This window comes from Podarcis cretensis (assembly GCF_951804945.1).
Source record: "Podarcis cretensis genome assembly, chromosome: 14".
Lineage (NCBI taxonomy): Eukaryota > Metazoa > Chordata > Lepidosauria > Squamata > Lacertidae > Podarcis > Podarcis cretensis.
Genome location: NC_137183.1, coordinates 7282429 through 7307169, shown reverse-complemented (window position 1 = coordinate 7307169; position 24741 = coordinate 7282429). Strand labels below are relative to the sequence as shown.

Here is a 24741-nt window from a genome sequence, read left to right as displayed (position 1 = left end):
ATATATCTGTCTTTGTGAACAACAAACTGCCCACTTCTTGCTGAGATTCAGCTGTCAACACCTTTCTTTCCAAGTGGGTTGACGCAAGACGCTCTTCCTGAATTGTGCCTTCCAGAGTTCACAATGCACCACCACTTCCTAAATATTCGAACCAAACAACCTTCTAGTAAACGCAGGTTACACATGGTGAACTGTGACTCCATGAATGCTCAGGAGTCCCACACTGATGTAACCTGCACCTGGGGGAACCTGACATGACAAATATTATTTTCTTTTTTGGTAGCTGTTTTTGTCTCTTTTAAAATTTACATTAGTTTTCTATATCTTACGGTATTATGACTTTAATAAAAATCTTAATACCAAAATATTGGTGTAGAATGGGGACAGGAGAGGGGAACCCATTATAAAACAAAAGATAATCCCACATGCATGTCCATCTTAGCACAACTGAAACTATCAACTGTGTTCTTTATGGCTGAAAATTTTTAACTTTTCTTAGATTCCTGGAACAAACGTGCTAGCCACAAATCTTCATGACAGACACATGCACACCACGAGATTATGAATTAGCTATGACAGAGAAGACTCACTAATAAAATTGGATGTAAACTTCAGGTCACTTAATTTTAAGGCTCAGCTAATGGCCTAAAGAAAATTGGATATCATCTCATAACATAAATTCTGAATCAGAGTTTCCTGCCCATCAACAGGAACACCATTAAAAGTAACAGCAACTAGGCCCGCTGTAAAATGAAATGATGCAGCTGTAAAACTAATTTCCACAATGTGGATTATTCTATCACCAAAGCATAAAAACTCCACATTTCATAGTATGAAGTTATAAAATTGGAGCAGCAACATTTTTAGTATAAGTCTAATCTCATTGATAAAAGATAAATCTGAAAACATCTGCTCATTTCCATATAATTTGTTGTTCACTAATGTTATCTATAAAATGGCATGCGCCAGTTGTTTGCAATCGTATTTCCAATATACACAAGAATGAAATACTAGAAGCATTTTGAACATTTACACAAAGCAACACCCTTTCCCCTCCATGCCTTAAATATGGAGATGATGAACAGGAATAGTAGCAGCAACTACCTGAGGGAGATCTGCAGCAGCAGGAACTCTGGGATGGAGAACCCTGGTCTTATCTCAGAATTTAAACGCTTCTCCATCCACCTTAACCTGCCCTCACACCAACAGATGAGACACTTACCCAGCAAGGGGTGGCTCTTTATTATCTCTGGCTCCTCGGTCCTTTGCTCCTCCACTTTGGCACTTGCTTGCCCATGACCGTTGGCCAAGGTCTTCCGACGGTTTCTCAGGCCCTGCCGAACTTCAGCCAGCAGAGCAGCCTGGATGGCTTCAGTCATCTGCCAGAGATGCAGGCTGTCAGTGAGGAGGGTGTTAGGCTGTCCTGCCCCAAGCCCAGGCCTCCTTCCCCCCACCCCTCTTCTCCCAAACAGTGCTTCAGGAAAGGGGCAATGAGCAGGGAAGGCCTAGGATGCTCAGTGCAGAGGAAAGGCAAAGCTAGGCTGACCCTTTGCCCTGTTGCATTGCTCTATCAGTGGCAACTGGCTTCATGATAGGAGGGGGTGAAGAAGAGGGGCCTGGGGGTGCTAAAGTTGGGTGCGGTTGAGGAGGTGACCAGAACCTCTCCTGCCCATCAGACTGGAGAGGCTGGGAACTTTTCAACCACTTGTCACATACACAGCAGCCAGTTCCTGATATTCTTTGACTTTGAACAGTCAAAAAGAAAAGAAAAAAAGACCTCTCCACACACTGACACATCAAATGAATGGCTAGGCCAAAACTTCCCCCTAGATGCATCACCTTTTTACATGCAGAGTGCTCTTTCAGATGTTTGCATGGTCATCCATATCAGATAATTTCTATACATGCAGAACTAACACAATATGCGAAAGGTTCAGGGCCAGCCTATTCCCTGACACAATCGTCTTACACATGTAACCCACTTCCTACCTCTATGGATTGGTCTCTCCAAGAAGAAATAAGTTTGACAAGTGAACTGTTCTCTGGTTCATGAACAGGAAACCCCAATATGTCTGAAAATAGAGGAAACACTCTTTGTTAGGCTGCATCCAGTTGAAGTATAACAATGCCCCAGGCCTTTAAAACAGAACCACTTGTCTTGAAGGCCTTGTAAAAGATTATGGCAGTTTAAGAAAAGAAGTTTCATCCTTGTCCCGGGACAAGGATAACTGTGACTTTAAAGATGAATGGGAACCCTTTACAAAGTATTTGAAGACGCAACAAAGGGAACTGGACTCCTTGGCTAGTTTTGAATAAACATTCACAAACTTTTTATTGATAATTATCAGCTAAATAGTTTGAGGATCTATACAACTGTGTAACATGCAGAAAACAGCATTTTTAGAGAAATCAAAGACTGGAACTGAGGGAAGTTGGGGGGTGGGGGTGGGTGGGTTCTGTGGGGGGAGGGAGGGGAGGGAGGAAAATGAGGGAAAATAAGGATGATATGTTTCTGGATAATATGTTTTGTTTTAATTTTGAATAAAAAAGTAATTAAAAAAAGAAAGAAAAGAAAAGAAGTTTCATGAAGCATTTGCAACTAAACCGGAAGCTTGTACACAAGCTAACAATCCTGGTATTGTTGACTACCTCTGAACTTTCTGTTTGCAATATACAGCCCACTTAAATTTAATCCACTTGACAATACACATATCAAATCACATGTAACTGAAGTTCCGGATTCCTCAGTTTTGATTTCCAAGGTCCCTCCCCTGAAGAAAATCCATCCTGGGGTGTAATGCAATATGCTCTATGGTCTCCAGTTTACTTACATAATATCAGCGTAGGAGAGTACGGTATCTATTTCTTCCAGCTTTAAAAAACCAATACCTTATTTTTAGTCTTGGTTACCAATGGCTATTTTTCTTATCAGTAAATAATTAAGGATATAACTAAATTACCCATAAATCACCCACATATGAGCTATATAAAGCTAAACAGAAAAAGAGCAGTAAGGAATATCTTGAGGATGCTGGAACTGCTAATGGAGCTGGTATAGAAAATGGGAGAAGTTGGTGTGCGGAGAAGCAAAGCGGGGCTGTGACTAAATGGCAGGGCAGAGGCCCCACGCAGGCAGAAGGCTCCATGTTCAATCCTCACATACCCTCCAAGTGTCCCAATTTCCCAGGGATAGTCCTAGAATTACAGAAGCCATCCCAGTTTCTGATTTGATCCTGGAATGTCCTGGTTTTCCTTTTTCCTTCCCTCCATAGGAAGGAAACGTGGGACGCGGGTGGCGCTGTGGGTAAAACCTCAGCGCCTAGGACTTGCCGATCGCATGGTCGGCGGTTCAAATCCCCGCAGCGGGGTGCGCTCCCGTCGTTCTGTCCCAGCGCCTGCCAACCTAGCAGTTCGAAAGCACCCCTGGGTACAAGTAGATAAATAGGGACCGCTTATCAGCGGGAAGGTAAACGGCGTTCCGTGTGCTGCGCTGGTTCGCCAGATGCAGCTTGTCACACTGGCCACGTGACCCGGAAGTGTCTGCGGACAGCACTGGCTCCCGGCCTTTAGAGTGAGATGAGCGCACAACCCTAGAGTCTGTCAAGACTGGCCCGAACGGGCAGGGGTACCTTTACCTTTATGTCTCGGAGAACATTTTTTTTTATTGGTTTTATTCATAACAAACAATATAAAATAAACATCAATACAATATCGCAGTGTGGGATTTATCCAATCCCTTGACTTCCCTCTACCTTCTCCATGGTTCCATTACATTTATTATTCATTTATGCATGCCCAGATCTTATTTTCCATCTATATTCTCAGAGAACAATTAAAAGTGGTGTGGGTGGGTGGGTGGGTGCAAAATTGGAGTCCTGTTTATATGGAAAATAAAATCCCTGCACCAAATGAAGGAAATGGTGAAGCTGGCATATGAAGACCTTCCTTTAGTTTTGAAGAAAAAGGTCACCAATCCACTTTAAATACTCTAATTGCAATGCTTCTGTAGGCAGCCATTTACTAGGAAACACTTGGAATGTTGATTCCTTTATTGTAAATGAAGCCTTACACTGTCTGCTCAGAAGGAAGTCCCACTGTATTAAATGGAGCTTACTCTGGGTAAAAATTGAGCAGCTTTGTTCCCTGGGCCCTTTCAGAAAACCAGCTTCCAACATTCATATTCAGCATCCTTTTGGAGGAAGGAGACTGGTTATTTAAAGGATTCCCCATCTGACTATAATTTGGGATGTGATGTAGTCCTTTTGCATTTCCTTGAGGAATCTGGCACCTGCCTGTCCACTCCTGAAATTTCTTCTGCTGTTAATAACAACAAATGAATATTGACTTTTTGCAGGTCACACTGGGCAAACTCTCAAAAGGGGGAGGTTGTTTCATTTAGCTCTGAGCCAAAGGTCTATGGGTATACTGAAAAATCAAACACATCTGACCAAGTTGATGCTACAATAAATATATTAGGTGCTACAAGACTCATTGTTAAAAGATATGAAGACAAAGACATGATCAGATTTTATGAGTTTATGGCATGCTGCTTCTGGGGTGAGATAAGCTGTTGCTTGTGAAATACAAAAAAACATCTTGTGGCCCATGCAGCTGCCAGGAACTGGGAGAAGTGAAACTGGCCAGCTTCTTCTTACATCAGCTGTATGTTTTTCTGCCTGCAACAGGTTATTCATAGGTTTATATGATCATGACATTAAAGCAGGGGTCAGCAAACTTTTTCTGCAGGGGGCCAGTCCACTGTCCCTCAGACCTTGTGGGGGACCAGACTATATTTTGGAAAAAAAATAATGAACAAATTCCTATGCCCCACAAATAACCCAGAGATGCATTTTAAATAAAAGGACACATTCTGCTCATGTAAAAACACCAGGCAGGCCCCACAAATAACCCAGAGATGCATTTTTAGTAAAAGGGCACATTCTACTCATGTAAAAACATGCTGATTCCCGGACTGTTCGAGGGAGCCAGCGTACAACTTCTGGGTCATATGGCCAGCATGACTAAGCCACTTCTGGCGAACCAGAGCAGCTCACGGAAACGCTGTTTACCTTCCCACCAGAGCGGTACCTATAGGTTGGCAGGAGCTCGGACCTAGCTACGGGAGCTCACCCTGTCACAGGGATTCGAACCGCCGACCTTCCGATCGGCAAGCCCTAGGCTCTGTGGTTTAACCCACAGTGCCACCCGCGTTAGTTTGCCTACCCATGCATTAAAGCATAGAAGTCCAGTTCTAGTTGAAGTCAAGTCACAATGAAAATGATGAAGCTCCTGATGGTCACTAGGATAAGAATTTGTTACCAACAAATGGTCCCCTCGACACCCCACTGCCTGTGGGGCTTTTTTGGGGGGGTGTCTAACCCTGGCACTCACCCCCACCGCTCAAAAACCCCAGTAGAGGTCGTCTTTTAGACGGACGACTAATACCACGCCACCATTTCCCTTCGCAGACAAACCAGAAGCCTATTTGGAGAGGGATCTTACTCATACAACAGTTTTGCTGGAAGGAGCGCTAACTTAGGTCTTTCTCTTTTATGATAATGGAAGTTTGAAATGTTCATGTAGAGGGTGGTGTCACTCACCACCCATAAGTAAAAACCCCAAATGGCATCTCTTAGCAGTCATACCTCACAAAACAGAAGGAAAGCCCACTTGTAGCAGCGCTGAAATGATTTATTGGCCCAACATCTTTCAGCCAGAGGCTGAGAAACAACTGCTGTGCATCACACCAGTGCTTCAGGCGCATGGCTTAGCTGCCCTACCAGTTGAAAATAGTTGAGAGCATGATGGACCAGTGTTTTAAATGAAAGTAAGGATATCCGGGGCATCTTGAGTGTTGTGAGAAGTTCAAAGTTCAGAAGGCACTAGGGGAACATATGGAAACTCAGGCTCCCTTCTCACAACTCACAGGATGACATTAATGTTTCAGCACCTCGAAATGTGTTTTCAATGCTGTCATGCCTAGAAAACAAACATGGGTTGTGTCTTGTGCCGTAATTCTGCACTGTCTCCTGATACTCACGTTTAGTGGACTCTTCATAAGAGCTTGTGGTCCCAAGAGATGGTGTGGGTCTCCATTTGTTGCGTGCAGACTCCAGTTTCTGGCGACTGAGGGGAAATGTTATAACAGTCAGAGAGATCAGTGCAGGCAAGCAGAGATACCACTAAGCAATCCTGGGCTATAGTAAACTTACTGACCTTTATGGACCTAAGTTAGTCATACCCATTATCTTCAATGGGTCTACTCTGAGTAGGACTAGCATTGGCTCTAACCATATATATATATATATCTGGAGGAGGACCCTACCTTAGTGTACAGCTATCTTTCAGATGATCGAAGGGTGTGAAGCTGGGCAGCCTGCTAAGACTTCGCAAGAGCCATTTGTCCTCAGTGGCTGGCACAGAGAGCAGGCTCACTTGCTTAAAGCAACAAGGATCCCATGTGAAAAATCATCTGCCTGGCCCTTCTCTTGCCCACAGTCCACAGCAAAGCAAACCCCCAGCCTCTTGCATGTGTTGACTTGTCAGGCTCAGTTCGCAGCATCCAAGGAAGCAGGCCTGGGAAAGGACTGTGCTCCTCATCAATATAAGCTGCCAGTCATGGGAGACCCTTGGCATAAAGCAGGCCCTTTGAAATGACTGGCAGCTGCACAGTTGCCATCTAGACTTCATGCCTGCCTGCCACAGGCTCCTCCCTCACAGCCACCTTTCGTCTTGCCTTGACTGTTGGCAGAATCAGCAGTACAATCTCTCCCCTCCCCCCAGCTTTCAAGTCAGTTGTCCTTAGAAGGCCAGACCCAAGAGCCATGCAGGTTTCTTGAAGGACAATGATCACCCACACCAGTTGTCTAATTAGCATGCTCCATTTGGCTCGGCCAAAAACACAGCACATATTGTTTCTCTCCTGCCCAGATGCTGAAGGAGCAGCCAGCAAAATAAATGTGCCCTTGAGTGGGTATGAACAAGCAAACCAGCCAAACAACTTCATTTTGATATTCCTGTTTAATGGGCAGGAGTGATAAAAATGCAACTAATGGTGGACTTTCAAAAGGGTAGACCAAACATGGTGTGTGAGGAAGTGTCTGTCAACTATCCCTTCCCAAGAGCCTTCTTACTGCGACTTGGCAAGATGACTCCTGCAACTTGCCAATTTCAACTCCTCAGGTTAATTAATTATGGGAAATGCCAGTTTCCAAGGTCCAGTTTTTTAAATGCAAATAGAAAACCAGGAGTGCCCCAACCAGGCATTTCCTGGTCTATATTTATATCTATCAAGATAGGGAAACTGAGGTTTCTCAAATGTGCAGTACAAATATTGTATGATATTCAATTTCAAGACCTTTGCTAGTTTCCAGGCTTATGATGCCTTATAAGGGAGAGGTGCTGAACGATGTCTGAGGTGAGTGGGGATGGGTAATAGATAAGCTCTGTCCTATTGACTGACTCTAAAGGTAAAGGGACCCCTGACCATTAGGTTCAGTCGTGATCGACTCTGGGGTTGTGGTGCTCATCTCGCTTTATTGGCCAAGGAAGCCGGCGTACAGCTTCCAGGTCATGACTAAGCCGTTTCTGGTGAACCAGAGCAGCGCATGGAAACATTGTTTACCTTCCCGCTGGAGCGGTACCTATTTATCTGCTTGCACTCTGAGGTGCTTTCGAACTGCTAGGTTGGCAGGAGCAGAGACCAAGCAACGGGAGCTCACCCCGTCGCGGGGATTCGAATCGCCGACCTTCTGATCGGCAAGCCCTAGGCTCTGTGGTGTAGACCACAGCGCCACCCAAGTCCCTTGTGCAGACTAAACCAGGCAACAAATGATTGCAAAGTAGATATTTTTCTATCAGTAGATCTGAGATCCTAAACGTTGTGGGGGTTCGAACCGCCGACCTTCTGATCAGCAAGCCCTAGGCTCACTAGGTCCCAACTCGAAGGTCTGTGACACTTTTGAGCAGGAAGTGTTGATAGCATGGCAAATGTTAACTACTCTCAGGTTCCATTCCTGGTAGCAAGGAATGATTGATGATGATCTACTTTTCTCCTCCTCATAGCCTTTTCCATATGTTCTTCTCCCCTACCTGCAAGGACTTTGCAGAAGTATTTAATGTGAGATGCTGCCATGATACCAATAGTATCCAGCTCTTCTTTCCTCATTAAAAAAGAAAAGAAAGAATCTGGTTGATGGCTTCAGTGAAGTTGAGAATTGGGACAGCACCTGAAACTGAATCTAGGCATGGGAGATGTCATTAGTTCCTTGGATATAAGCCCAATCGTTATTTACAAAGTTCAGCCTCCCACATAAATCAAGGTTATGTGGAGACCCCAGTTTTCAACAGTGGCTTGGAATCTGTTTCACAAAATATATCTTTGTTCATGTCTTCAAGCCTAGATGTCATAAAATGAAGCCTAAGCTATATGGGGCTGCCCTTCGTAATTTCTGAGACATTTGCTCCCCTTTTTTGTGGCAGCCTATGGGACATGGCAATATGTGGAATAAGCACTGTAAAACACAGTTCCATCACAATCATGGCCCAGAAAAATGGTCTGAAAGCAAAAGTGACTAAAGCTCAGTGACTAAAGCAAAGGATTTCTGCCCCTGAACAGTGCCTAGCTGGGAGTCAACCAACTGAGAACCGTCTGTAAGACCCTCTAGAAAGCAAGGAATAAACAGAGCAAGCAAAACAAATAAATGATGCAAATTATTATTCTCATTTCATGGAGATGAAATGAGAAGGAGCTAAATCCTAACTGGTACACCAAAGGATGTAAATGTGGGTTAATTAAGAGTAATTTGGAAACACTCTTAATGGGTTTCCAGGGCATGGCACTAGGCTACACTATGAATGACAAATGATAGGCTGACAAAGGAATGTCTGCCCATCCATCTGTGCCATCTAACATTTTGCCTGCTTGGGTTTAGAGAAACACCAGAAAATGAAAGTTCTTACCTGGTCTTTTCTAAGGGCCTGCCAAATATCCTTTGAACTAAATATATCCTTCTCAGTAAGTAACTCAGAGTCAGGGATCTCTCTGTGGTACGGATGCTTTTTGTGTGTCCATTGACCCTTCTGGTTTGCTCTTGAGCCACACTAATGTACCTGTGACACAAATCCGGCACTTTTCTGGAGAACAAGTGATTTGCCTCCTGCTGCTGTTCCGCCCCTGGGGAACTGGCATTGCGCCATCCCGGCAGTGTCAGAGAGAGATGATTGTTCCTTGACATAAGTCCAAATGAGACTGGATAGAGAAGTCTCAAGATATCTAAATACTGAACACAGAGATCATCCAACTCCCCATCCACACCCCAAGGCAAGAGGCAAGACAAGAGGAGCTTTGCTGCATCCATGACAACATTCACATTGACTTTTCCTGATGGCTGCCTCCGAACCTTCTTTGAACTCTTCGGCTTTTTGTGTCTTTTGATGCCGCCACTTTGTTCCAAAGAGCCAACTGCATTACTCTCTCCAAATGTTTGCTCTTCAGCTGGAGCTTTGACTTGCCCATCCAATGGAAAGAGTGACCCAGAAGTTCTGTTTCGTTTCATCATTAGCATCCTTTTGTCAGCTGTGCTTTTGGCTCTCTTTAGAGCATCATAGCTGTGGAATGAGCTGGATGACTTCAGTCCCTTGAGCTGGGCTGAATGCAGGAGTTCGGCCAATTTTTCCAAATCAAAGAGAAGGACATAAAAATGGATGTTCTGTCTCTCTGTCTTCACAGGCAGGATGGTAAAAGGCCACTGGCTATGGCAGGCAGTGGGTAGCTGAAAATAATAAGAACAAGAATAATGTACAAGAATGTACAAGAATAATGTACAATAATGAAAATTACCCACAGCACATAGTATAGTCAACAGAAGGGTAAATATAACAAACCATTTCTAAAAGCAAAATGCAACCAACAACCAAAAGCGAATGCAAACCAAAAGTCAAAACTGTTAAATAAAAGCATCTTCAATCTCTGGTGACCCACAGAAGGAGTCTTGGGAGAGCACTCCAGGCAAGGCCCTGTCTCTCGTGCGTCTCCACTCCCATCATTCAGCCCAGACACTGAGGTCCAGCTCCGAGGGCCTTCTGGCAGTTCCCTCACTGCGAGAAGTGAGGTTACAGGGAACCAGGCAGAGGACCTTCTCAGTAGTGACGCCCGCCCTGTGGAACATCCTCCCATCAGATGTCAAGGAAATAAACAACTATCTTACTTTTAAAAGTCATCTGAATGCAGCCCTGTTTAGGGAAGTTTTTAATGTTTAATGCTGTATTGTGTTTTTAATATTCTGTTGTGAGCCGCCCAGAGTGGCTGGGGAAAACCCAGCCAGATGGGTGGGGTATAAATATTATTATTAATATTATTACATATTCCAAGATGGCACTGAGAGCAAAGCAACCTCAACCAGGGCATGGCATTTCAGAGGTGAGCAGGTGGCAAAATGGATTTGTATGGTGGTGTTCTATTGTAATGTTCACTTTCTGTAAGCTGCCCGGGAAACCTGTTGAAGGGGAAAGTATAAATTTTAAAAGTATGCTAGGAAAAGCTCAGAGGAGGAATGCTTTCATACTCACCCGAAGCAAACTACTTTCTGTGATGACTACCACAACTTCCAATGCCTTGTAAGACAGTTTTGGGAAATGTTTTGGAAGCTCCTTTTAAAAACAGGCAGAGTGAAATAAAAATGCAATCCTCACATTTTAATTGTGAGAGGTGAAGTCAATTTGAAAGGGTGCAAATGGTGCCTGTGTCGACTGCAATGGGGGGGGGGAGTCTCTTTCCCCTTTTTTGCTCCTTCTGCTTCAGTTCCTCCATGTAGAACTACCATGTGCAATTCAACAAGAGCCAAGACTTCGCTGCTTCTGCTAGTGTTCACTGCAGACTCAGTGACTAAAAAGGGGGAAAGAGTCTCTGGCAAAACTCAGCAGAGAGAGGAGGCTAATCCCCTGCTTCCAGGGAAAGGTCATTCTTCTCTTCCCCCTCATCCTCAAATACATCAACACAGGCTATTAACCTTAACTGGTCTAAGCCAGACCCACCACACAAACATTTTATGGAAAGTACAATGGAAATGCTATTTTACCAGGTGACCTTTTCATCTCTGCAGGCTCTTTGCCGCTGGGATTCACCTGCTTCTAGGAACTATGTCTTGCCCACTTAGAATGCACACGTCCATTAGGAAGCAGAGCACTTGAATTCTTCAGGCACTCCAGCTTCCTGATGCCAAGCTCCTACGGCAGGATTAGTGCTAAATCGAGAGACAACAGGAGCAACCAAAGCTTTCTCCTTCCACAAGGGAACCAAGAAATGGAATCATGTGGTAGTTTTGCAAAGAAAACCATCCTCTCTTCTCCATTAAAGGGAGAGGTCACCACACCCCTAGTGCTCTCTAAATAAAGGCCTGGTTCCCAGTGGCACGGACACTGGAATGGTTATTCATACCTGTGGAAAACAAGGAAATCTGGATGCTTTTACACCTAGGTCTGCTAAGTCTGCAAATGAGAAACTGTTGCCTTTTGCTAAGAAACTTTGGATAGGAAATAAAAGTCAGAAGCTGCAATGAGGCTGCTCTGTCTGGAGTCAGGACAGAACAACAACAAACCTCTGGTTATCTGAAACATATTAAATAAACACACAAGATGTAACCGGCTGTATGTTTTAAAAAATAATATATTCTATTCATTGTATTGAATTGTAGATTTCAACAGAAGTAGCTCATAAAGTTCAACGAAGAAAGTAGAAGACCCAGTGGATCAGTTCATTCTCTAATCAGTTTATGCATAAGGCCCATATATGTGAAAGTGTCTGTTCCACCTGTCTGTTCATAGAGTCCAACAATCCACATGAAAGGTTGTTGCAGTTCCACAGAATCCTTTCACAGAGTCTAAGACAAGGATTTTCGTAATATTAGCCTTGTTTCGCCATCCTAAGCTTCATCAGTAGTTCAAACTCTGGGTAATGCAAATAAATACAATATTGTAATCTCACACATTTTTACAGCAAAGATAATATAAAAACCAACAACAACCGTACATACCATATCTTGTGTGTTTATGGAATCAGGACAGGGCAGAAAGGCTGCAGAGATTGTCACGCCCAAAAAACTTGGGGGAATCAGAATGCTGAAGGTGAGCAACCTACAGGCCTACCAACTCATTTCTATTTTTTTAAAAATAATATTTATTAAAATTTCCAATAAAAACATACAAATACAAAACAACTACAATAAAAACAAACACAAACAAAAAACAACAAGTATATTTTTAAAACTTATTTTCTCAACCTAATTTCCCCGACTTCCTCATACCTCCCCGTTTTGTATTCTAGTTTCATTATCCCATCAGCAACTCCATTCCCTTATTTCCCCAAATTTTTTTATAAATTCCATTCCTTTTCTTACTCTAATGTCTCTGAAAACCACAATGTTTTTAAATCCATGTCAATCTAACATTCTTTAATCTTATAATGTTTGTTAAGATAGTCCTTAAATTTCTTCCAATCTTCTTCCACTGTCTCTTTCTCCTGGTCTCGGATTCTGCCCGTCATCTCTGCGAGTCCCATGTAGTCTGCCATCTTCATCTGCCATTCTTCCAGAGTGGGTAGGTCTGATGTCTTCCAATACTTTGCAATAAGGATCCTTGCTGCTGTTGTTGCATATAAAAACAAAGTTCTGTCCTTCTTTAACACCACATGGCTGACCATACCCAGGAGAAAGGCCTCTGGTTTCTTCAAGAAAGTGTATTTAAACATCTTTTTCATTTCATTATATATCATTTCCCAGAAAGCCTTTATCCTTGGGCACGTCCACCAGAGGTGAAAGAATGAACCTTCATTTTCTTTACACTTCCAACATTTGTTATCTGACAAGTGGTAAATTTTTGCAAGCTTGACTGGGGTCATGTACCACCTATAGATCATTTTCATAATATTTTCTCTCAAGGCGTTACACGCCATAAATTTCATTCCGGTGGTCCACAACCTTTCCCAGTCAGCAAACATAATGTTATGACCAATATCTTGCGCCCACTTGATCATAGCTGATTTAACTGTTTCATCCTGTGTATTCCATTTCAGCAGCAAGTTATACATTTTTGATAAATTCTTAGTATTGGGTTCTAACAATTCTGTTTCCAATTTAGATTTCTCCACCTGGAAGCCAATTTTCTTATCCATCTTATAGACCTCCATTATTTGGTAATAGTGAAGCCAATCTCTCACTTTATCCTTTAATTTCTCAAAGCTCTGCAATTTAAAATTACTACCCTCCTGTTCTAAGAGTTCCCAATATTTCGGCCATATACGTTCCATATTAAGTTTTTTCACAGCTTTTGCCTCCATTGGTGAAAGCCACCTTGGAGTTTTGTTCTCCAGTAGGTCTTTATATCTGATCCACACATTGTACAATGCTTTCCTGACAATATGATTTTTAAAGCCTTTATGAACCTTAACTTTGTCATACCACAAATATGCATGCCACCCAAAGAAGTTATTAAAACCTTCTAAGTCTAGAATGTCTGTGTTCTTAAGGAGCAGCCAATCCTTCAACCAGCAGAAAGCTGCTGATTCATAGTAAAGTTTCAAGTCTGGCAGGGCAAATCCCCCCCTTTCCTTTGCATCAGTTAAAATCTTAAATTTTATTCTGGGTTTTTTGCCCTGCCAGATAAATTTAGATATATCTCGCTGCCATCCCCTAAAACACTCCATCTTGTCAACAATTTGTAGTGTTTGAAACAGAAATAACATTCTAGGCAATACATTCATCTTAATAGCTGCTATTCGACCAGACAAAGAAAGCTTCAAGTTTGACCAAATTTCTAAGTCTTTTTTCACTTGGTTCCAACATTTTTCATAATTGTCTTTAAATAAGTTCAAGTTTTTAGCTGTCATATTAATCCCCAAATATTTTACACTCTTAACCACAGTTAAACCTGTTTCATCCTGAAACCTCTCCTTCTCTCTTACTGTTAGATTTTTCTCTAATACCTTAGTCTTTAATTTATTTAATTTAAATCCTGCCACTTGGCCAAACTCTTGAATTAATTCCAAAACCCTTTTCGTACTAGATTCCGGCTCTTGCAATGTAAGTACCAAATCATCTGCAAATGCTCTCAATTTATATTGTCTCGCTCCGACCTGAACCCCTTTAACCAGCTGGTCTTTTCTTATCATGTTCAGCAACACCTCCAGGACCGAAATAAAAAGTAGTGGGGAAATTGGGCACCCCTGACGTGTCCCTTTTTCTATCCTAAGTTCTTCTGTAATAACATTATTTACAATTAGCTTTGCTTTTTGTTCAGAATAAATTGCGCCTATACCGTTTTCAAAACCTTGGCCTACCCCCATCCATGGAGATTCTTCTTCATAAAGGTCCAAGAAATATTGTCAAAGGCTTTCTCCGCGTCTACAAATATCAGAACCGCTTATGTATTTATATTTACTTCTAGCATTTCCAAAATGTCTATTATATTCCTTACATTATCTGATAAATGTCTTCTCGGGAGAAGCTTTTAATCCTACTCACGAGTAGATGCTTTCAGAGTCAATTTGCCGGAAGAAATCAGCGCTCTCCGATAATGGCGACGCGGCTTCGCTCCACAGGCTGGGTAGCGGCTCTCAGCACCGCGCTCCCCCCGACACCGTTCCGGAGCCTTTAAAAAGGCTCTTTCGCAGTTCGGAGGGGTCGTAATGGTACCCGCCGAGCCTCCTTGTTTACAGGCTTCTGCACCTGTAATTTTTAAGGGTCCCCGCTTCGCCGTAGCGGCAGGACCCGAACCCGCGGAGCAGGCTTCTGCCGGAGCTCCGGGAAAAGTCCGCCATTAATCGCTGGCGCCGACCGGAAGTCCTACCAACTCATTTCTACTCAGGCGTAAATCTGAGGCCAAGTCCTTGCACATTCTACAAAGCTATGATCGAGCACACATCTCTCCAGTACACATTTCACAGATCCTGCCTTGGAGAGATCTTCCAGATGCTATTTGAATATTCATATGTGCCTGAAAGATTTTCTCCCAACAAATCTGAACATTCATTAGATGTTCATATGCACCGTGAATAATCACACATTCCACACCAACATTTCTCCTATTGGTCCTAGAAGCTGGCACAGCAAATGGTCAGGGATGATGATGATGATGATGATGGGAGTTGTAGTCCAGAACATCTGGAGGGCACCAGGGTTAGAGATGCCTCTTCTACATCTCAAGTGATATTGGTGCTATGCTTTTTCCATTGGATGCGTTATTTGAAAAACTGAATGATTCTTGGGGCTGTTTCAGTCTTCCTTGAAAGCAGCCACTGTAGCAACATTTTTTTAAGGAATACTGAGAGGATCAAGGAAATTACAGACTGGTTAGCTTAGAGTTTATTCCAGGAAAACTGGTGGATAGTGTTGTTAAACTAAGACCTACAAAGCATATAGAAGAATAAGTCCTGAAATGGAAGCAGTGGGGCTTCTGCAAGGATAAGTTCTATCTTACTAAACTCTTCAAGTTCTTTCAGAGTGTCAACAAGCATGTTGAGAGGGGTGATACAGTTGTGAACTTAGACTTTCAAAAAGCTTTTTTATAAAACTTCCTCACCAAAGACTCCTTCAAAGACATGAAATAAGAGGGAAGGTCCTCTTTTGGATTAGCAAGTGGTTAAGGAACAAAACGCGGGTGGCGCTGTGGGTTAAACCACAGAGCCTAGGACTTGCTGATCAGAAGGTCGGCGGTTCGAATCCCCGCGACGAGGTGAGCTCCTGTTGTTCAGTCCCTGCTCCTGCCAACCTAGCAGTTTGAAAGCACATCAAAGTGCAAGTAGATAAATAGGTACCACTCTGGCGGGAAGGTAAACAGTGTTTCCGTGCGCTGCTCTGGTTCGCCAGAAGCAGCTTAGTCATGCTGGCCACATGACTCGGAAGCTGTACGCCGGCTCCCTCAGCCAGTAAAGCGAGATGAGTGCCAGAACCCCAGAGTCGGCCACGGCTGGTCCTAATGGTCAGGGGTCCCTTTACCTTTATTTTAAGGAACAAAAAGCAGAGAGCTGGAATAACTAGGCAGCTGAATCATGGACAGGATTCAAAGTAGGACTAAACGAATCATACAAAATGGTTGGCAAGGGAACAAGTCCCTCCAACCACTGGCTATATTGCTGGCTCTGGGAAGCAATGAGCAAAAATGCAAAGCAGGTTCCTTAAGATGTGCCTGGTGGACAACAGCCTTATGAGCTACTCCCAGTGCTTTCCTTGGCCCTTCTCTGCTGAGCACCCTCACTTACCCCCCACTGGTGCCAACCACCTGCAGCCCTCCTCCACCCCACCCTGTAAATGTGGGGCCAGGGGCATCCTGGGACAACACAGTGGACAGATGCACCTCTTTTGGCTCCATGGGCCCCAACATCTCACCATGTTTGAGTGCTGACACCAGCTCAGCAGCCTGAAGATTGGCAAGGCAAATTGTAGGCGAAGAAGCATGCCGGAAATTGCAGCTGATACACTGGAGAGAAAAGCCTGGAGAGCCGAGCCAACGAGCACAAATCCATGATCCAACTAATAGCTGAGGCAATCTTCTTCCGAGCCCCACGCTGCCCTGCCGGCAGCCAGTCCTCCATTTTGCATTAAGTGCTGGAGCCTCTTTTTGCTCTCCGCAGGAGTAAAACAACCAAGCGGCTGAAACCCAGCGACCGGTAATAAATTACTATATTGGCTGCCTTTTGTTTTCTCCTGGCTGTGGCTTCGCTGTGTCTTCCCTGCTATCATTACCAATTAAAGTGGGGGCTGCTTTGCTGAGCAGCACCTCGTAATGGCACCCGGCTCCCTCTACTCCAATTGCTCCGGCGAGAAACACCCGAGGTCAAGAAGCTCCTTTGACCTCTCCCGGCTCACTCCCCCTGACCACTCGCGAGGGGAAGCAATCTCCGCCGAACAGATGGACACTTTGGCAGGCTCTATAAAGCCAAAGAATATCAAGATAAATGGAATTGCACTCCCACCTTGCAGCCAGTTTATGAGCATAAAATATTGCTTCACAAAATCAGCAAACATTTTGGACTGGAAAGGCCACCGCTTAGTGAGCTTCTTGTGCTTGATTACAGAGGCTGGCAGAAATTGCATTCGGTGGCGTGGTGTGTTTTGTTTGTTTGATTTAAACTGATATCACAAAAATGGGTCCAGATTCTTATGCCACAGAAAGTTCTACTTGTTAGAAGCAGTGGCGTAGCGTGGGTTGTTAGCACCCGGGGCAAGGCAAGTAATTTGCGCCCCCTAACCCGTGGATTTGCGTCCCCTAACCCGTGGATTTGCGCCCCCTAACCCTAACCCCCAGATGTTGCGCCCGGTGCGGCCGGCCCCCCCTGCACCCCCCACGCTACGCCACTGGTTAGAAGCGTATTTCAAGGCTGCTTTGACTGCTCTGCCCTCAGCGCGCTCCCTTTTATGGTTTCTGTAGTTTTTAATTATGTTTTATATTTCATTGTTGTACATCACCCTGATATTTTAAGTTATGGCAGCACAGTAATGCTTTTTTAAAAAAAAGAAATATAAATGGCAATCTACAAATTGCTTATATTAATATATAAACATTTTCAAGTGGAAAAGAATAATCCCAGACCTAGCATAGAGTGTTCAGAGGCCCAGTAATAACTGAGCATGGAAATGAGCCTTTGTTTGGCATTCAGAAGGCTTTAAATAGCTGTGCTGCATTATCTTCAAATGAAACTTGAGTTAATTTCAGTGACAGTAAAATTCCATATAAAACCAGGTTTTTTGAATGTCGGTACAACTTTCTCCTTTTCAAAGATGCCCGTGCCCTTGAAGAGAAGGGTTCTGATTTGTTTTTAAAGTTCCTAGTCATTTGTGAAGGGTGGGGAGCACCCTTGTGTAACCTTCTGGCAGCCAAAGTCTCCCTGTGGGCTCACATGGCAGCGGGGCAGACATGGGACCTTGTGCCAAGAAGCTGTGGGGGACCAGGGGCAGGAGTATAGGGCATGCACACCATGTACCCCCTTGCCCGCCCTGCCAACCTTCAAGCAACCTGATCCTGGGGACAACTCTGAAGGCACCTACCCAGTCCTGCTGTCAGGCTCCAGGAGGCTGGACAGCTCCCCAGCGCGCATATGGGTGTGGGAGCTGTCCAGCACCCAAAACGTCAGAGCTGCTGGCTGTTGGCACCCAAGGTGGGAGCGGCAGGCCTATCAGCGCAGAGCTAAGACAGGAGGGTATCTGAGAGGCTTCTATGTTCTCATTGACTGCTGCTGCTCTCCACACACACTGCAATGCAAAACAGCTCTGCTTCATTTAGCACACATTTAGGAATAGGAGCAGAATTCATGCAAATGTTGAAGGCTCTACCCGGGGTGGAGCTCAGGCTAGACCTGGGGCCAAAGTCCAGCCTCCACCCTGCCCCCCACTACCAAATGACCACCCGGGGAGCAACAGATTGTGCAGGGGGGGCCAGCAGCAAGCAGGCCTGGTCTCAGCCCCACCGAGGTTGACAGTGGTTACTCCCACGGCAGCCTTTCATACCTTTAAAACCATTTTATAGGGGAAGGGAGAGCCAGGCAGGCAAGCAGGCGATTACAGATGCCCATTTCTATATTTTTCTTTTCACTTTAAAAATACTTATTATCCTTTTTTTTTACAAGTAAATGTGCGTAGCTTCAGGGCTGCAGAAGCAAACCTTGTTTTATTCCTGTAGTCTTGGAGATTGAAGCGAGTATACAATATGAAACGGCACATGCTCAAAGTATTTCTCTTTTTTTTATCAGGTTGTCCAACCTTTAGTGTGTGTGTTTTGGTGGGGGGCTGTTTATTTTTTGCTTTCTTGTGCCAAGAATGTAGGAGCATTTGCAGACCCTGGCATGGCTAGAAAGAAGAGCAGTCAGCTTCCTAACCAGAGTAACACACATGACTGTTTAGTGTGTGTGTGTGTGTGTGTGTGTGTGTGCGCGCTGGAGGACCATTAAGTCCAGGGTCTAAAATGATCTAGCTGCAAGACTGGCCTCTACACCAATTTTCTTGTCATTACATTGACCGGGGGTGGGGGCGGGACAGTGGAGGGGCGAGGAGCAGCAGAGGCTTCCAAGACTGGGGGAGGGAGCATCGATCTGCTGCCTCCCCCCTTTGCATTGTCTGAAGCTGTCAGGGATAGTCTTTCCTTCCTTCTCTCAGTGAGGCTCACACACCTCCTCCCCAGCCAGGCACTTAAAGCTAGCAGCTCCTGACAACAGAAAGAGATGCTCATAATTGGGAGCTTTGAATCTTGGAAGTGCCACTACATTGTGGGCCTAGATGCTGAACACATTTATTTCTGAAGCCATTTTAACTCCGGGGTGTTAGAGAACTATATCAATGCACTGACATGCAAGCTGCAGTTTATTACATGTTAAATTCACTCACAATTAAGCATTAATAATAATAATAATAATAATAATAATAATAATAATAATAATAATTCAGTTTCCATTTTCTGCTTCTGTGTAATGAAAAATGAAAAACACAGAACCATAACAATAGGGGAAGGACTCTTGGTTTAGGAGAAAAATCAGGACTCTTTGTTTAGGAGAAAAATCTCTTAAACCAAGAGTCCTCTCCCTATTGCTATGCTTCTGTGTTTTTCATTTTTCATTACATAGAAGCAGAAAATGGAAACTGGATTGAGCAAAGAATTGAGCAAAGTAAATATTTTCCTCTGCTGCATGCGCAGCACTGGAACTCCTCCTCTTTTTTTGGGTGGTGGGGAGCAGCGATCATTTTTAAAGGTAGGCTGGTACCTGCACAATCAAGCCCTTGTGCTGCAAAATGATTTAGATGGTTGCCCCGCACAGAGCATAGAGCCATATAATTGAGCACATCCATAATTGAGAGATCAGTTTGGGTCCATCAATTTTTGGCCTCGCACAGGGTGCCATATTATGAAAATTTACCAAAGACCACCCCTCATGTGGTGCCATGGAAGCCCCATGCCCAAGCCTTCTTGCTACCCCTAGCCAGGTATTCTGTCACTAAGGAGTGTCAGGTCACAGCTTGGCTAGATGGCAATGATCAGCACCAGGCCATAGAGGAAGCTACACTGTCAGGGAGCCCAAGAGGTCCACAGAAGAGGAATCTGTTCTAAGAAGCAAAAATCGCCCAGTAAAATATTCAAAAATCCACAGTTGGGTGATGTCTTTATTAGGGCCAATGACAGCATCACAGAATAGTGGCAGGCTTTTGGAAAGTTGCTTGGTACTAATAAATGTCTTACTGCCCAGCTGTGGATTTTGTAGGACTTTTAATAACAGCCAGGGGAAAAACAAGCAGAGTTAGACAGTCGTTCCAGCTCCAAAACTGAAGTACAGAGGCAACCGATTGTATGCAGAAGTGCAATTGTAATGCCTGAAACCCAGTGGATCTCTTTGCTTTCATGTGGATTTATGTGCAATTTCGTTTAGGATCACAGCTCTACCGATAGAAAAATATCTACTTTGCCAGCATTTGTTGCCTGGTTTAGTCTGCACATGCACACATACACATACACACACAAACCAACCCTGCTTTTAAACAGAAAGGTCTTCCTTTCTAAATGGCAGATCACCTTATATAAACCCGGAAGGAGAACTGAACAAGAAAAAGAGCAGGTTGCTTTGAACGAGAGGCCAGTATTGATTTTCTCTCCTCTGCAGCAAAGCACCTCCCCCCCCCCCAATCCCATTCAGCGACTGTCAAAACCTCCCTTTAACAGCTGGAGTCAAATTGTGCTATTTACAGCAAGAGCCCTTGTCAAGTGGACCATAAGTATTCTAACAATACCCTATTCAAATAGGCTTCACCACACAAATTGCCGCCTCTCCCCCTGTCAGTGACTGAGGCAAATGCTGAGGGTCTGATTTTGGGGAGAGACCCTTTCACCCCTGTTCAGAGTGGCGCTTTCTCTGGCAAACAATGATGCCGCACATGAGGGGGCCTTTTGATGCTGGAAATAATTAAAACCTGTTTAAGTACTGTATATCAAGGGAATTTGACGGCACGCATGCTTCGTTTTGCACTGACGGCACTTGTCCCACGTCCCAGTTCCACACCAAAAATCACCCAAGCAGCCCTCGGTCCTGGTGGCTGCAATTTCCATGAGGACAAATATGTTGATACAGAGAATCTGCTTCAGAGGCTGGCCAGCCATGAGGTACAAGAAAGGTGCCACACAGCCTGCCTCAAGCACTTAAACATTGTTTTCCATGGGAGGCATTTAAGCACATGGTTAACTCTCCCTTTTCTGGAATTCAATGAGACTTTAAAGTGCTGGAGTGTGGCTAGGTCACTCCTTGCTATTTCAGAGCTCTGTTTTCAGTGGAGACCTTTTCAGTCTCCCAGCAGATCCATTTTACGATTTGCAGAATTAAGCACCGAACCTGGTTCGAAATCTCATTAGCCACATACATTTAAATAGTGTTATCATCTTACTACTACTACTACTGTTCTTCATCACTCATCGTTTAGTCTATATAAATAGTGTTATGTCAAATAGGGTGATTATCATGTCTAATAGCTGCTCCTAATCAACAGGAGATGATGGGCAGTCACCATTAAATACCTAAATACTAAATGATCCTTCTACATGTGCAAAGATAGGGAACAATCGAGGCTCCTTCCCCACCAAAAAGCCAAAGCTTTTTGAGCCACTGTTGTATATGTAAAACTCATAGACTTACTTTTCATCAAGCACAATATAGTTATATTTCATATATTTACTGGTCAAGATGTCTTGTTAGAAGTGCTAGTTTCATCTGTAGTTGGTGGTTCTGGGGCATGATCAATAACAAATTGGAGGGGCTTCTATAGTTTAAGTAGCATTTACCATATTTTTCCATGTATAAGACAACCTTTCTTCTGAATTTTTTGTGTGATAAATTGTGGGTCCTCTTATACACGGGTTAATATGCTAAGTAAGTAAGGGCTGGTGCTGCGGCAGTAGCAGGGAAATGTCGGAGAGGAGGCTGCTTACCCGCTCTTCCTGGCTTAGGAAGAGTATTTGGTGAGTGCCAGTATGCGGTGTATTACGGCACCAGTTCCGTCAGCCAGAGTGGGGGATCGTCAAAAAGCTGCTCAACAGCTCAGCGAACTTACAAAAGAAGCTCAACAACTGTTGAGGGCTCCCAAAAATAGGGGTCGTCTTATACATGGGGTTGTGTAATACACAGAAAAATACAGTATATGGACTTGTTATCAATTTACATAGCAAGTTCACTCCCAGCCAACATCCTGAACCCATAAGGATTCAGCCTTCTAGCCAGCGTGGAGCCTGGGCTAAAGTGTCCAGTAACAAGATCAGCACGTGCCTCAGCTCTTGCAGGCAAAACCTGCTTTAAAGTTTTAATGTTCTCCTGAATGGTGCTTTTGTAACACCATCCCTTCCAGAGAGGGGGATGGGAAAGCAACTTTGGGTCATGTGGCATCAAGGTAGGTTTGCTGAGTGCTGTCCAAGATCCGTGGCAGGGGTTTGGACCAGGGGGCCTTTTAGGGCCTTTCCAACTCTACAATTCTGCAATTCTTTGATCCGAAGTCTCCCCTTTCTGTGCACTCACCTGATGGTGGGAAGACTTTTCTCGATGAGCGAGGCTGCTGTAGGAAAGAGTACCGATTTTATAGGAGTTGGAAGATTGGCCATCCAGGTTTTCCTGCTTAGGTGTGTCTTCTTCAAAGACAGCCGACAGAGAATCTGCCGCTGCCATGACTGAGTCCTCACAGCAAGCAAGGATTGCCTGAGCAACTTCCCCAGTTTCATGACGCTCGAGACTTCCTGGGCAGAGGAGAAATAGTGGTTTGAGAAATTTACAGGCAGCGGAGCATGACTTCACATAAGCAGAGCAGGAGCTCCGGGGCAGAATCAGGGCCAAGAAGGTAAGTTGCAGCTGGACAAGTTCATTCACCAAGGTGAGCATTAAGACTGCTCCATGGATAGCTGTTTAATGGTACCAAGCAAAAAGCCAGCTACAGAATCATACTGCACCTGCCTGCTCAGATGGGAAGTCCCACTGAGCGCAATATTCTGAAGGAAGTTGGTATAGGATTTTGTCAGCTCTGTAAGGGGCTTAAAGAACTTCCCAAAGGGATTCTCTGCCAAAAGCTGAACCCATGCCAGGTATATAAACATACAAGGCCTATAGCATAACTACAGTCACAAAGTTAAGAAGAACCACCCCTCACGATTGCCATTCCTGCCTCCAGTTTATGCCAGGAATCACACCATTTAAGTCACCCACATGGTTGGTCCCCATACACATTATGCTGTGAATGGCATAATTAATAACTGTAATAGAGGATAGTTATAGACGCACACTTAAATGATAAGAAATCAATGGATATAATCATCACATTTTATTCCTTTCCGGTGAGCAGCTGATTAATTTAATTGTAATGTAGAAGCAGCATAGGATTCTACCTTATATCAAATAATATTGTAACGAGCAACAACAACAACAGGATTTCTTACCCACCCTTTATAAGGTCCCTGGGTGGGTTGCAACTCTATAGAAATGCAACATTAAAAGCAGTTGGAACCATTTACATTTGGTGCACCTGGTTCCATGTTTTCTGTGTGCTTCCAGGGGCTCTCCAGCATCTGAAATGCTGCTCAAGGCAACCAGAGTGTAAGAGAGGCTTGTTTCATTCTCCCAGTTATTTTTTACCCTGAAAGCTGCCTGCCCAAATCGCCTTCAGTCTCTCAGCAGAAACACTTCATAACTTACAGGTTAGCCTGGAGACTCCAATCAATAGTCAGCATCCATTCAGCATTTGAATACTGTCCCCTAGTGTTCCAGGTGTCAAATGACAAGAGGCAGATGGTCCCTTTTTTGCTGTTTCTTTTCTTCACAAGTGCATCTTTCCCATCACTCATTTATGCTCCATCCTGCTTACATTTGCACAAATAGGAGGGACCAGGCCTCTGACTTCAGGAAACCAAGACTCTCTGGCTGAATCCTTGAATTGTTTTCACTGGAAGACCAAAGCCATTGAAGGCCTCAATTTTCCTCCCTCCCTTTCTGTAATATCCTACCCCTCTTTTCATTGAGAGAGGTTTTCCTCCTCCTCCTCTCTTCCTCTTTGGGACCATGCACGCTTTCATTTGTCCCTGATTTCAAGTCACAAATTTGAGAGGGTATTTTTTTTTTTTGTCCTGTGACTTTTCCCAGGAAAACCTGAAATTTACTGCTGAATCGGAACAAATGTCAACCCACAGAAAACCCGATTGATGGTTGTTCCGATTCAGCAACAAACAGTGGGTTTTCCCAGGGAAAGCAGTGGGACAAAACAAACAAAACACTCAGACCCATCACTTGAAATCATGGAACAAATGAAAATGTGGAAGGTCCCTCTATTCAGCTAGACTTTCTTACAGCCATTCTGAGCTGGTATTTTTTTTTTTTTCTTTTCAAAAATATTGTTGCATGAAAATCATAGCACAACAGTGAACTATCTCAGAAGGCACCAAGCACTTATCTATCCATTTAAGGAAGTTTTGATACAGGAAAATAAACCAGTAAGACAAAAGGCCTTCAGTTAAAACTAAAACGCAGAGGAAATGGCCGAGTTTTCTGCTGATCTGGAGACTGACAGTCTGGTCATCAGGGGCACCTTACCCATAGAGCCTAGTGGTGCAGGGCACCAGGGCACCAAGTTCTGGAGGGTGCCAGGAAAGAGGCGGAGGCTGGATGCAGCACCTCCCATCATCAGCTCACCACCCTCACCCGCCTCTGCCATGCTGCGCCAAAGCCAAGCTGGAGCCTCTGTCTGC

The 24741-nt window shown here is 44.1% G+C and overlaps 1 protein-coding gene across 1 annotated transcript in view; it reads right to left on the bottom strand.

Moving 5' to 3' along the window:
• The window catches only part of WDR72 (WD repeat domain 72), an 82359-nt gene that overhangs the window by 23120 nt on the left and 34498 nt on the right, over positions 1 to 24741 (bottom strand). The window contains exons 14-18 of the mRNA XM_079953204.1: positions 22532 to 22746; positions 8962 to 9773; positions 6041 to 6126; positions 1990 to 2072; positions 1223 to 1379 (exon numbers count right to left, since the gene is read on the bottom strand). Of these exons, the coding sequence (XP_079809330.1) occupies positions 1223 to 1379; positions 1990 to 2072; positions 6041 to 6126; positions 8962 to 9773; positions 22532 to 22746 (1353 nt within the window). The remainder of the gene's footprint in view (positions 1 to 1222; positions 1380 to 1989; positions 2073 to 6040; positions 6127 to 8961; positions 9774 to 22531; positions 22747 to 24741) is intronic.